Genomic DNA, 14,590 nt, shown 5'->3' on the forward strand with positions numbered 1-14,590 from the left:
AATGTCAACCACGCTACAAACCAGGGCAGCGGTTCTGGAGACTAAGGACCCCCAAGAAATTCTCCCACGTGTTCACAGGGTGTTGCAGAGTTGGAGGGTGACCCCACTTGTCTGTGTATTTCTCAGGGGGAGCATAGATGACCCCTCCCCCTTTACTAGGGCACCAGATGAGTGAAACCCACACAGCACACAGTTTTAGAATGAGGCGTATTCAAGGATGCCATCTACGCAAATACTGAAAGACACTCTCCAAACATTACTCTGTGTGTGTGTGTGTGTGTGTGTGTGTGTGTGTGTGTGTGCGCGTGTGTGTGTGTGTATAGAGTGAAACCTGTGAGAGCCAGAACTCAACAAGACTGCCTGGTTTTTCTGGGTCCCGAAAGTTTTCCAACTTCAACACTCTGAGCGCTTTTCGATTGCATTCTATCGGCGGAAAAGATTTGAGTTTCCCTTTCCTAACAGGTTTCTGCCTTACACAGGTTCCGGCTTTTCAAGGTTGATTGTATGTTGTTACCTGGTGCGGTCGAGTCAGTTCCAACTTGTAGCGACCCCATGTACAACAGAATGAAACACTGCCCGGTCCTGCGCCGTCCTCACAATTGTTGTTATGCTTGAGCCCATTGTTGCAGCCACTGTGTCAATCCATCTCATTGAGGGTCTTCCTCTTTTTCGTTGACTGTCTACCTTATCAAGCATGATGTCCTTCTCCAGGGACTGATCCCTCCCTGATAACATGTCCAAAGTATGTGAGATGAGGTTTTGCCATCCTTGCTTCCAAGGAGCATTCTGGCTGTACTTCTTCCAAGACAGATTTGTTGGTTCTTCTGGCTGTCCATGGGATATTCAATATTCTTCACCACCACCATAATCCAAAGTTATCAATTCTTTTTTGGTCTTCCTTATTCATTGTCCAGCTTTCACATGCACACGAGGCAATTGAAAATACCATGACTTGGGTCAGGCTCACCTTAGTCTTCAAAGTGACATCCTTGCTTTTCAACAGTTTAAAGAGGTCTTTTGCAGCAGATTTGCCCAATGCATTATGTCGTCTGATTTCTTGACAGCTGCTTCCATGGGTGTTGATTGTGGCTCCAAGTAAAATGAAATCCTTGACAACTTCTCTCTTTTCTCCTTTATCATGATGTTGCTTATTGGTCCAGTTGTGAGGATTTTTGTTTTCTTTGTGTTGAGGTGCAATCCATACTGAAGGCTGTGGTCTTTGGTCTTCATCAGTAAGCACATGGACTTCTGTTAATGCGGCCTGGGATCTCGTTAGCCTTTCAATAACTGATCTTGCTGTTATCTCACAGGGAGTTTCAGCCACATACTGGCTGAGATCATTTCCATGAAGGCCAACTTACACCTTACACTCTGCCTCTCCCACCTTCTACCTGGGTAGCTTCTGTTTTTTAATCTAAGCTAAAACGGTGCAGTCCAATAGAAATATAATTCAAGCCACATATGTTGTTTTAAATTTCCTAGCCACATTAAAAAGTAAAAAGAAAGAGGTGACATTATTTTCAATAATACATTTCTTTCACCCAATATATTCAAAATATCATTTCAACTTACAATCATTATAATAAGGTCACGATGACATGTATTTACATCTTTTTTACCTAAGTCTTCCAAACCTGTTACTCTTACTCAGAAAAAAAAACAAAAAAAAAAACCCTGTTGCAGCCAAGTTGAGCGACCCCATGTGTTACAGAGTAGAACTGCCCTGTAGGGTTTTCTTGGCTGTGATTTTTATGGAAACAGATCGCCCAGGGTGGGCACTTTCTTCTGTGGCACCGCTGGGTGGGCTCGAACCGCCAGCCTTGAGGTTAGCGGCCTATTGCAAGCTGCTTGTGCCAACAGGCGCCTTCTTTTTTACCCTTACAACACATCTCAATTCAGACATCAAACTTTCAACATTTAAAGTACAATGTAATGCTACCAAAGCAACAAAGCTGTGTTTAACGGGAAAACATCGGACACAGCTTCAGTTTTTAAACTTTAATTAAAATAAAATAAATTCAGCTCCTTGGGTGCACTAGACACATTTCAGGAGCTCAGTGGTTAGTGGCTAGCCGTATTGGGCAGCAAAGGTGAAGAACCCAAGAAAGAAAGAGAAATTAATCTCCTCCGGGCACAGGCTCCTTCCTGGGTCCCCCAGAGGACTGAGAGGAGGGCAAGCAGATCACCACCCCAGGGAGGGAGACACACCCCCAGGGACTGATCAGAGGCAGGCTGCGACCTGCCATGTTGGTGGACAACCTGTGAGCTCAGAGGAGGGTGGGGCTCAGGACCAGGTGCTCGCTGGGGTCCGTCGGGACGCTTCGGAGGAGAAGGAGCTGGGCCTTGAGGATGAGCGATGGCTCGCCAGGCAGAGAGGAGGAGGGCACAGAAGTGGCAGCAAGAGTGTGAGCGGCAGTACGGAGGCAGCGGGGAGGATGGGGAAGAGTAAGAACCCCCCGGGGCAGGAGAGCAGGGGTGGGTAGGGCTGAAGGGCTGGGGGCCAGGCTGAGCTTCTGTGGAGACTGTGATTTAGGAACAGGTCCCTGAGTGGTGCACTCAACTATTAATCAAAAGGTTGGCGATTAGAACCCACTCAGCAGTGTCACGGAAGAAAGGTCTGGCAATCTGCTTCCATAAAGATGACAGCCAAGAAAACCCTACCAGGCAGTTCTACTCTGTAACACATGGGGTTGCCATGAGTCGGAACCGACTCAACAGCGACGGGTTTGGTTTGGTTTGGTTTGCTCTCGGGGAATTGGTTTAGTTTGCAACCCCCCACCCTGAGAGAGATAGCAGCAAGTGAGGGCTCACAGAGAGTGGCCCTCGTGAGCATCAGGGGAAAACCTTCTGGCTTATGGTGGCTCCAGGGACGGGTGACGGGGCTGGGGACCGGCCTTGCAGGCATTGCCCCCCACCCTCCCCCAGTTAGATGCCTGACCCAGAAGCATCTCAGGGCAGCTACCCAAGAATCAACAACCTGCGAGTTGGGGCTCTGGGAAGTAGCCAAGGGCGCGCTGTTTTCTGAGGTGGCCCTGGGGCTAGTGGGAAGCGGGCAGGCTTGCAAGTGAAGGGGATTCAGACCTGCTGGCTGTGGGGCCCTTGGCAAGCCTCCCTCCCTCTCTGGGTCCATCTGACCTGGCCTTCCTCAGGATTTCCGTGGGGTGAGCTAATGTCCAAGTGAGCTTACGTCTGGGAAAGCCGTCGAAGACATACCCAGTGCACCTGAGCCTTTGTTATCCCTCCTCCCTGGACTTCTCACTCTTGAGAATGACAAGCTACGTTGTTAGCTGATGTTGAGTCAGGTTCCGACTCATGGCAATGAGATGCAAACGGAACGAAATGCTGCTCAGCCCTGTGTCGCAATCAACAACCCACAAATCAACACCCACAGAAGCAGCCGGCAAGAAATCAAATGACATATTGCCTTGGGCAACTCTGTTGCAAAAGACCTCTTTAAAGTGTTGAAAAGCAAAGATATCGCTTTGAGGACTAAGGTACACCTGACCCAAGCCATGATATTTTCAATCACCTCATATGCATACAAAAGCTGGACAATGAATAAGGAAGACAAGAGAAGAATTGATGTGTTTGAATTATGGAGTTGGCAAATATTGAATATCCCACGGACCACCAGAAGAACAAAAAAATCTGTCTTGTCAGCCCCATAAAACAAAATGGGACTAATGAGGCACAGCAGTCAAGGGACAAGGACTAGAAGGCAGAAGGGGACAGGAAAGCTGGAGATAGGGAACCCAAGGTTGAGTAAAGACAGTGTTGACATGTAGTGGGAGTGGGGTTGTTAACCATTGTCATAGGGTAATAGGCGTACTGTTTAATGAGAAACTATTTTGTTCTGTACACCTTCATCTAAAGTGAGGATAGCAGTACAATTGGAAGAACGTAATCAATGTCACTGAATTGTACAAGTAGAAATTTTTGAAATGGTGTATCTTTGATTATGTATATTTTCACCAAAAAAAAAAAAAAAGTCCTCCAAGATCGAGAAAGGAGAGTGTTGACAAGTTGTGGGGTTGTTAACCAATGTCATAAAACAATATATGTACTGACTGTTTAATGAGAAACTATTTGTTCTGTAAACTTTCACCTAAAGTACCATAAAAAAATTTTTTTTTTTAAATCTGTCTTGTAAGAAGTACAGCCAGAATGTTCCTCAAGAGCGAGGATGGTGAGACTTCATCTCACATACTTTGGACATGTTATCAGGAGGGACCAGTCCCTGGAGAAGGACATCATGCTTGGTACAGTAGAGGGTCAGGGAAAAAGAGGAAGACCCTCAACGAGATGGACTGACACAGTGGCTGCAACAATGGGCTCAAGGAGAACGTTGATTGTACGGATGGTGCAGGACTGGGCAGTGTTGCATTGTGTTGTACATGGAGTTGCTATGAGTTGGAATCAACTGGATGACACCTAACAACACAACAACCTGTGTGCCGTTCTCACGATCAGTTGCAGAGTGGACCCTTGTGAGACAGAGGGTTTTCACTGGCTAATTTTCGGAAGTAGATCTCCAGGCCTTTCTTCTTAGTCTGCCTTAGTCCGGAAGCCCCACGGAAACCTGCATCATGGCATTATAGCAACACACAAGCCTCCACTGACAGACGGATGGAGGCTGTGCGTGGGTGCGTCTGCCAGGAATCGAACCTGGATCTTCCACATTGTTGTTGTTGTTGTTAGGTGCTGTGGAGTCGGTTCTGCCTCCTAGCGACCCTATGCATGCCGGAGCGAAACACCACCTGGTCCTGCGCCATCCTCACATCCTCATAATGCTTCCTTGGGAGGCTGCTGCTGTCTCTTGAGCAGAACAATCTACCTTGGGCCCATTAGCCCACTCAGCGTCACCGAGGCCTGCTCACAGGAAGACAGCCGAGCATCTTGCACGTTATTGCTGGAGCCCCCACGGCCTGGGCTCACCTCTCAGCTTCCCCGGCTGCTCCCGGCGTGACTCAAGGTAACTTCCTTGAGGTCGAACCCTTTGGGATCCCCCATCCGTAAATGGGGACATGAGCAGTAGCTCTGGTAGGGTTATTGTGGGGACAGAAAAAGAAGATGTTAGCAGGGGTACTGGCGCCTGCTCTTTACATGGAATCTTTTAAAACCCTTGTCACCCAGTGTTAGGGTCCTGAGCACCAAACTGGGGGAACTTCAGGGAAATGGGATGCAGCCCCAGCCCCAGTGGAGCTTGCTCGTCAGATCCAGGTTCAAATAAACAGTTTGGCCAGCTCTGTGACAGAGGCCATGACCCAGTTCTGGGCACCTGGAGGTGCACCTTTGGCTGAGATCGGGGTGGCCACCTACCTCGCAGGAGTCCTGCCACCTCCCACGTCTCTAGATGAATGGGCATTGGGAGTGAGGTCTGGCAGCAGTTCTGTAGGCAACAGGTGACCTGGGCAGGTCACCTCACTATTCTGAGTTTGTTTCCCCATCTGTAAAATGGGAACACGCCTCATGTCAACAGCATGGCATCCCGTGTGAGAATCACACGCCGGGAAGGGGCCCTGCAAACTACAAAGTACCAGGCACTTGCCATGTCCTGTTCAGAAACAGCCAGGCCCAGGGCGCCACCACCTCCCTGTTTGCGCTGCTCACAGCGGGCAGCGGGCACCGACCTGTGCCCGAGGCAGCCCCGGAGAGGGTGGAGGTGTGCAGACTAGAGATGGCTGTTGTTGAGGGTGGGACACGGGGCAGAACAGGCGGAGGCCCAGGGGCCTGCTACCCAACCTCCACTCCCTGGGCCAGGAGAGTGGCTACTTTTTTTTTTTTAATGATATATTTTGTTGTGTTTTAGGTGGAAGTTTACACAGCATATTAGGTTCCCCTTTAATAATTTGTATACAAACTCTTCCACACTGTTGGTTACAATTTTTACAATGTGTCAGCCTTCTCATTATTTCCATTCTGTTTGTTCTGTTTCCATTGATCTAGCTTCTTGCCTTCTCATCTTTGCTTCTGGGTAAATGTTGACCATCTGGTCTCCTGGAGTTCACTGTTTAAGGGAGCACATTACTCACCGGTGATATTGTTACACTGGGAAGTCATTACGGCATCCGAGTTCTACTCCAAAGATGACTTCATCGACCTGAGTATTTGTAGTGACGGCTGTCAAATTCCAGTTTCTCATGGTGGGTTCCTTACACCCCACCTTCATGCCAGGAGAGTCCACGATGGAGATTAGACCCAGGCCAAAGAAATAAGGTCCCTGGCAGGCCTAGGTCTCCTTGCCCAAATTGGAGAGAGTTTGTTGTTGTTGCTATTTGCTACTATCGAGTCTATTCCAACTCATGGCGACCCCCAGTGTGCAGAGGAGAGCTGCATTCCACAGGAGGCATTCCACCTTTCAGAAGCAGATCATCAGGACTTCCTTCCGAGGAAGTCTCTGGGTGGGTTGGAACTACCAACCTTTTGGTTAGTAGTCCAGCACTTAGCCATTTGTGCTACCCGTGGAATCCATCATAGAGAGTTAAAACAAAGCAAACCCGTTGCCGTCGGAGGGAGTCCTAGTGGTACAGGGGTTAAGAGCTCACCTGCTAACCAAACCCGTTGCCGTCAGGTTGATTCCGACTTATAGCAACCTGAGGAAAATAGTGTCCATCGATTCATTTCTGACTCATGGCAACCCCATGTGTGTCAGAGTACAGCTGTGCTCCACAGAGTTTTCAGTGGCTAACTTTTTAGAAGTAGCTCACCAGGCCTTTCTTCTGAGGCACCTCTGGGTGAGTTCAAACATCCAACCTTTCAATTAGCAGTGAATGCGTCAACCGTTTGCGCCACACAGGGAGGTTCCTCGTTGGTGCAAATGGTTTACAGTTGACTACTCACCTAAGGAGCTCTGGTGGCGCAGTGGTTAAGCACTCAGCTGCTAACTGAAAGGTCAGCAGTTCGAACCCACCAGCCACTCTGAGGAGAAAGATGTGGAGGTCTTCTTCCGTAAAGATTGTTGTTATTGTTAGGTGCCATCGAGTCGGTTCTGACTCAAAGCGATCCCATATACAACAAGACACTGCCCGGTCCTACGTCATTCTCACTACTGTTGCTGTGTTTGAGCCCATTGTTGCAGTCACTGTGTCCATCTCGTTGAGGGTCTTCCTCTTTTTCGCTGACCTCTACCTTATCAAGCATGATGTCCTTCTCCAGGGACCAGTTCCTCCTGATAACGTGTCCTAAGTACATGACACGAAGTCTCGCTGTCCTTGCTTCCAAGGAGCACTCTGGCTGTACTTCTTCCAAGACAGACCTGTTCTTTCTTCTGGCAGTCGGTGGTATATTCAATATTTTTCACCAACACCATAATTCAAAGGCATCAATTCTTCTTCTGCTTCCTTATTCATTGTCTGCCTTTTGCGTGCATCTGAGGCAATTGAAAATATCGCTTGGGTTAGGCATACCTTAGTCCTCAAAGTGACATTTTGCTTTTCAACATTTTAAAGAGGTCTTTTGCAACAAATTTGCCCAATGCAATATGTCCTTTAATTTCTTCACTGCTGCTTCCATGGGTATTGATTGTGGATCCAAGTAAAATGAAATCCTTGATAACTTCAATATCTTCTCCATTTATCATGATATTGTTTATTGGTCCAGTTGTGCGGATTTTTGTTTTCTTTAAGTTGAGGTGTAATCCATACTGAAGGCTGTGGTCTTTGATCTCCATCAGTGAGGTCTTCAAGTCCTCTTTGCTTACAGCAAGCAAGGTTGTGTAATTTGCTTATTGCAGGATTTTAATGAACCTTCCTCTAATCCTGATGCCCCATTCTTCTTCATATAATCCAGCTTCTCAGATCATTTCCTCAGCCTACAGATTGCATAAGTATGGTCAAAGGATACCGTCCTGGTGGCAAAGATTACAGTCTTGGAAACTCTATCAGGCAGTTCTGCCCTGTCCTATAAGGTCACAATGAGTTGGAATCGACTCGTTGGCAATGGGTTCTCACCTAAATATTGGAGGTTCAAACCCACCCAGCAGTGCTGCAGAAGAAAGGCTTGGCAATCTCCTTCTGTAAATGTCACAGCCAGAAAAAACCCTATAGAGCAGTTCTACTCCGTAACACGTGAGGGCATCATGAGTCAGAATCAATTCAATGGCAACAAGTTTTTTAAGGCCTAAGAGGGAGTCCCAGGATGGTGCAAACGGTTAACTCACTCAGCTACTAGCAAAAGCTTGGAGTTTCAAGTCCAGGGGCACCTCGAAAGAAAGGCCTGGTGATCTATTTCTGAAAAATCAGCCATTGAAAACCCTGTGGGGCACAGGTGTACTCTGACACACATGGGGTTGCCATGAGCAACTGGCTTAAGACCCGAGAGACCTAGACCTGTATGTTGAAAGGCCAGGATAACCACCAGAGGAACAGGAAAAAGAACCTATAACTCCCACACCAATTAAAAGGGGCACCGAGAAGATAAAGAAAACTTCATCAAAAAAGAGGGGAAGGAGGGAAAAACCGAAGATTAGCTATGAATAAACTCAAACTGATAAACAGTCTTAATTTATTTATTCAATTAATATTTCACCAGCACCTGCGGTGGCGCAGTGGTTAAGAGCTCGGCTGCTAACCAAAAGGTCAGCAGTTCAAATCCACCAGCTGCTCCTTGGAAACCCTCTGGGGCAGTTCCACTCTGTCCTATAGGGGTCGCTGTGAGTCAGATTGATTCCATGGCAATGGGTTTGGTTTGCTGTACGGCAGACGCCCCAGGTTCCAGATACGGAGGCTACAGCAATGATTGAAACAGAGTCCCTGCTGCCATGGGGTTTGTAACTCTAGATCCTAAACCAATAAACCAGCATGTCAGACTGTGATGGGTGCTCTGGAGAGGGAAATGGCATGCGGGGGGTGGAGGTGGGGCAGTCACCACGGTGGCCAGGGAGGGCCTCACCAAGAGGGTGAGAATTAGGCCAAGAACTGGCGGAAGTGAGGGAGTGAGCAACGAACGTTTTAGGAGAAGAAGATTCCGGGCACAGGGAAGAGCATGTGCAAAGGTCCGGAGGTAGGTGCAGGGTTGATGTGTTTAAGAAACAGCAAGGAGGTCCTTGTGGCTGGAGAGCCAGCAGAGGAAGGGAGGAGGGGAGATAGGGTCGGAGGGTGGCGGGGCGGGGCATCTGGGCCCTCATGGGCTACTGTCAACCACAGACCTTCATCCACTTGGGGAGGTGTTACAGACTGACTTGTGTCCCCAAAAATATGTACAGTAAATCCTAACTCCTATACCCATGGTTATAACCCCTTTTGGGAATGAGTTGTCTCAGTGACGTTAATGAGGCGGGATTAGTGTAGTGGGTCTTAATCTCTTCTGAGATCTAAAAAGAGCTGATTGAGCAAGCAACCAAGACAGCAAGCACGTACGGGGGAAGATAGATGCCACACTGCGTGATGGTCGCCAAGGAGCCAAGGGCCAGAGCTGAACAGAGACAAGGACCCTCCCCAGAGCCGGTAGAGAGAGAAAGCCTTCCCCTAGAGCCGGCGCCCTGAATTGGGACTTCTAATCTCTTAAACTGTGAGAAGATAAATTTCTGCGTGTTAAAGCCACCCACCTGTGGTATTTCTGTTATAGCAGCACTAGATGACTAAGACGGGGGGTTTTGACCAAATGCAGGACACGCCTCAACTTGGTTGTAAAGCCTCAGTCTGGCAGTTGGGTTGAGAATAGCAGGGGGCAAGAGTCCAAAGAGGGAGCTTCTGCAATAAGCTACATAAGGGATGGGGTGGCTGAACCAGAACATTGCTGGTAAGGGGGTGCAAGGAGTGGAAAGGGTCATGTTTTGACAGGACTTGCTGAGGCATCTGATTAAGGGTGAGAGAAAGACAGGCGTCAGAGAGGAGATGGGAAGACTGTGGGTAGGTTGGTGTTTGGGGTATTCGGTTTGAGCCGTGTGAAGTTTGAGACTTCTTTGAGATGTCCATGAGATCATTGGTGGTTCAGCGGTAGAATTCTCACCTTCCATGCAGGAGACCCAGGTTCAATTCCTGGCCAGTACACCTCATTCACAGCCACCACCCGTCTGTCAGTGGAGGCTTGTGTGTTGCTATGATACTGAACAGGTTTCAGTGGAGCTTCCCAACTAAGATGGACTAGGAAGAAAGGCCTGGTGACCTACTTCCAAAAATCAGCCCAAAAAAACCCCTGTGGATCACAATGGTCCCATCTGCAAGCGATCACGGAGATGGCACAGGGCTGGACAGTGTTTCTTTCTATTGTGCATGGGGGTGCCATGAATCTGGGGGGGCCGACTCCAGATCAGCTAACAACAACAGGAGACATCCAAGAGAAGGAGACTGAGCACAGTCAGATCCATAAATCTAGGGGTCAGAGAGATGATGTGGGCAGATTGGCTCACCAGGCAAGGGGTGGGGCGTAGCGGAGTGAGTGCAGAAGACAAGAGAGGAGAGGGCTGGAGGCTGAGCCCAATGCTACAAGATCTAAGGGTTCAACAACTGGGAAGGAGGGCGACTAAGAGAGGGGCTGATGTCCCGGAGGCCAGGTACAGACAGCGCTTCGAGGAGGGGGCGTGACCAGTTGCATCTAACCTGCTGATAGGTCTGCTAAGATGAGAACTGAGGATGGACAACCGGATCTACCAATCTGCATGACTCCCGTGCCTTGACAAGCACTGTCTTAGGGCAGTGTTGGGGTGAAAGCCTGGTTTGAGGGGGGTTCCTGAGAAAATGGGAGTAGACACCTGGAGTCAGCAAGCACAGACAGCTCTTGCTGTAAAGGGGAAGGAGGTCAGTAGTGGAGGGGTATGTGGGGTCATGGGAGGGTTTTGTGTTTTTAAAGGTAGGAGCTATTACTGCATTGTGGTAGGCCTATGAGAAGGCAGTCTCTGAGTGGCACAAGTGGCAACCTACTGCGAACCTAAAGGTTAGTGATTTGAACCCACTTAGTGGTGCCAGGGAAGAAAGGCGTAGCCATCCACTTCTGTAAAAATTACAGCCAAGGAAACCCTTATGGAGCTGTTCTACTCTGTAACACATGGGGTGGCCATGAGTTGGAGTCAACTCTATGACAATCAGTTTTTTTAGGAGTTCTTGGGTGGCGCAAACGGATAAGCACTCAAATACTAACTGAAATGTTGGTAATTCCAACCAACTCAGAGTCATCACAGAAGAAAGACCTGGCAATCTGCTTCTGTAAAGATTGTTGTTGTTGTTGTTAGGTGCCGTTGAGTGAGTTCCAACTCATAGCGATCCTGTATACAACAGAATGAAACACTGCCCGGTCCAGCACCATCCTCACAATCGCTGTTATGCCTGAGCCCATTGTTGCAGCCACTGTGTCAATCCATCTCGTAGAGGGTCTTCCTCTTTTTCGTTGACTGTCTACCTTATCAAGCATGATGTCCTTCTCCAGGGACTGGTCCCTCCTAATAACATGTCCAAAATATGTGAGTCGAAATCTTGCCATCCTTGCTTTTAATGAGCATTCTGACCGTACTTCTTCCAAGACAGATTTGTTCCATTCTTCTGGCAATCCATTATATATTCAATATTCTTTGCCAACACCATAATTCAAATGCATCAGTTCTGCTTCTTAGGTCTTCCTCATTCATCATCCAGCTTTCACGTGCATATGAGGCAGTTGAGAATACTATGGCTTGGGTCAGGTGCACCTTAGTCATTAAAGTGACATCTTTGCTTTTTAACACTTTAAAGAGGTCTTTTGCAGCAGATTTGCCCAATGTAATGCGTCATTTGATCTTTTGACTGCTGCTTCCATGGGCGTTGACTGCAGACCCAAGTAAAGTGAAATGCTCATCAACTTCAATCTTTTCTCTATTTATCATGATGTTGCTTATTGGTCCAGCTGTGAGGATTTTTGTTTCCTTTATGTTGAGGTGCAATCCATACTAAAGGCTGTGGTCATTGATCTTCATCAGCAAGTGCTTCAAGTCTTCTTCACTTTCAACAAGCAAGGTTGTGTCATCTGCATAGTGCAGGTTGTTCTTGAGTCTTCCTCCAATCCTAATGCCCCATTCTTCTTCACATACTCCACTTGCTGAGATTATTTGCTCAGCATACAGATTGAATACGTACAGTGAAAGGATACAACCCCGAGGCACTCCTTTCCTGAATTTAAACCATGTAGTATCCTCTGTTCTGTTCATACAACTGCCTCTTGATCTATGTACAGGTTCCTTATGAGCACCATTAAGTGTCCTGGAATTCCCATTCTTCGAAATGTTATCCATAATTTGTTATGATACACACAGTCGAATCCCTTTGCATAGTCACTAAAACACAGGTAAACATCTTTCTGGTATTCTCTGCTTTCAACCAGGATCCATCTGACGTCAGCAATGATACCCCTGGTTCCACGTCCTCTTCTGAATCTGGCTTGAATTTCTGGCAGTTCCCTGTCGATGTAAGGCTGCAACTGCTTTTGAATGATTTTTCAGCAAAATTTTACTTGTATGTGATACTAATGATATTGTTCAGTAATTTCCACATTCTGTTGAATCACCTTTCTTTGGAATGGGTACAAATATGGATCTCTTCTAGTCGGTTGGCCAGGTAGCTGTCTTCCAAATTTCTTGACATAAATGAATAGCACTTCCAGCACTGCATCCGTTTGTTGAAACATCTCAATTGGTATTGCATCAATTCCTGAAGCCTTGTTTTTCATCAATGACTTCAGTGCAGCTTGGACCTCTTCCTTCTGTACCATAGGTTCCTGATCATATGCTACCTCCTGAAATGGCTGAACATTGATCAATTCTTTTTGGTATAATGACTCTGTGTATTCCTTCCATCTTCTTTTGATGCTTCCTTCGTCTTTTAAGATTTTCCCTGCAGAATCCTTCAATATTTCAACTCAAGGCTTGAACTTTGTCTTCAGTTCTTTCAGCTTGAGAAATGCTGAGTTTGTTCTTCCCTTTTGGTTTTCTATCTCCAGGTCTTTGCACATGTCATTAAAATACTTGACTTTCTCTTCTCAAGCCACCCTTTGAAAGCTTCTGTCCAGCTCTTTTATTGCATCATTTCTTCCATTTGCTTTAGCTACTCGATGTTCAAGAGAAAGTTTCAGAGTCTCTTCTGACATCCATTTTGTTCTTTTCTTTCTCTCCTGTCTTTTTAATGACCTCTTGCTTTCTTCACGTATGATGTCCTTGCACAAGAGCCAAAATATAACCTTGAGAATATCCCACGTGAATTTAGAGACCATCTCAAGAATAGAGTTTGACACATTGAACAATAATGACCAAAGACCAGAAGAGTTGTGAGACTATTCTTGAGATGGTCTCTAATATATTGCAAGCAAGCAAGCAAGCAAGCAGAGATGGGGACGATAGCTGCCATGCCACATGAAGATTACCAAGGAGCCAAGGAACAGAAGCTGAAAAGTTCAGCCTCCACCAGACTGAGTCCAGCACAACTAGAAGGTGCCTGGCTACCACCACTGACTGCCCTGATAGGGATCATATACAGGGTCCCAGACAGAGCTGGAGAAAAATGAAACTCTAACTCACAAAAACAAGACCAGATTTACTGGCCTGACAGAAACTGGAGAAACCCTGAGAGTACGTCCCCTGGACATCCTTTTAGCTCAGTAATGAAATCACTCCTGAGGTTCACCCTTCAGCCAAAGATTAGACAGGCTCATAAAACAAAACAAGACTAAAGGGGCACACCAACCTTGGGGCAAGGACTAGAAGGCAGGAGGGGACAGGAAAGTTGGTGATCGGGAACCCAAGGTCAAGAAGGGAGAGTGTTGACATGTCACGGAGTTGGTAACCAATGTCACAAAACGATATGTGTATTAATGTTACAGGACTCAATGGGTCCTTGTCTTTCTCTTGTAAGAGTACACCGAGGAGCCAATTTTGGGGTTCAGCTCTAACAGGTTTATTTTACTTGTGACAAGTAAAAGGAGTCAGTCAGGGCTCATGCCTCTCCAAAAGACTGGATCACAAGGAGAAGCAAGGCTAGGGCTTACATGGGTTTGTTGGGGACTATAAAGCAATGAATATTCAGTGGTTTTCTTCGAAGGGGTGGGTATTCCTTGGAATGGTAGTGCACGCTAATTAGGTTGCGCTTACGTTTGGAATCCAAGATGGAACCTGCTGATATTCAAGACGGAGTCCCCTTGGCAGCTCTCAGCATCACTTATTATGGGATATGGGATATGGTGCAGGCGCCCTGATCTTCTATATTACTTCACCCCCTTCGGTGGGCCCAAACAGTGGTCACACTTTGTTCTTCTGTGCATGCGGAGCCTGTAAGAAGGGGAAAGGGACAAGAAAAACACTAAGGAGGAAGTAGTAATTCGTGGGTTGTTCTAACCTTATTTTATGTTGACAGGATGTGGTTCCTGTTTACCCAACTTCTAGGTGGTAGTGTTTAAACAGCTTTTATTCTGCCACACAGTTAACCCTATCTGTCTCATTAATTGTTTCATGAGAAGCTAGTTTGTTCTGTAAACCTTCATCTAAAGTACAATAATAAAAAAAGAAAGAAAGAAAGAAAAAAATATATATACCCAGGCTGTCCTTTGGCTTCAGGGGTACTATTTAATTATGAGGAGAAAACAAACAAACAGAAGCTGAAAAGAGACAAGGGCCTTTTCCCAGAGCCAACAGAGA

At 46.9% G+C, this 14,590-nt stretch overlaps 1 protein-coding gene across 1 annotated transcript in view; it reads left to right on the forward strand.

Annotated features, from left to right (window-relative positions):
- Positions 1–2,356: 2,356 nt before the first annotated feature.
- Positions 2,357–14,590, forward strand: part of PNPLA3 (patatin like phospholipase domain containing 3) — a 48,123-nt gene continuing 35,889 nt past the window's right edge. Inside the window, exons 1-2 of the mRNA XM_023734518.1 lie at positions 2,357–2,445; positions 5,563–5,693. Coding sequence (XP_023590286.1) covers positions 2,357–2,445; positions 5,563–5,693 — 220 coding nt within the window. The remainder of the gene's footprint in view (positions 2,446–5,562; positions 5,694–14,590) is intronic.

The sequence above is a fragment of the Trichechus manatus genome, unplaced genomic scaffold (assembly GCF_000243295.1).
Source record: "Trichechus manatus latirostris isolate Lorelei unplaced genomic scaffold, TriManLat1.0 scaffold00069, whole genome shotgun sequence".
In the NCBI taxonomy this organism is placed as follows: Eukaryota; Metazoa; Chordata; class Mammalia; order Sirenia; family Trichechidae; genus Trichechus; species Trichechus manatus.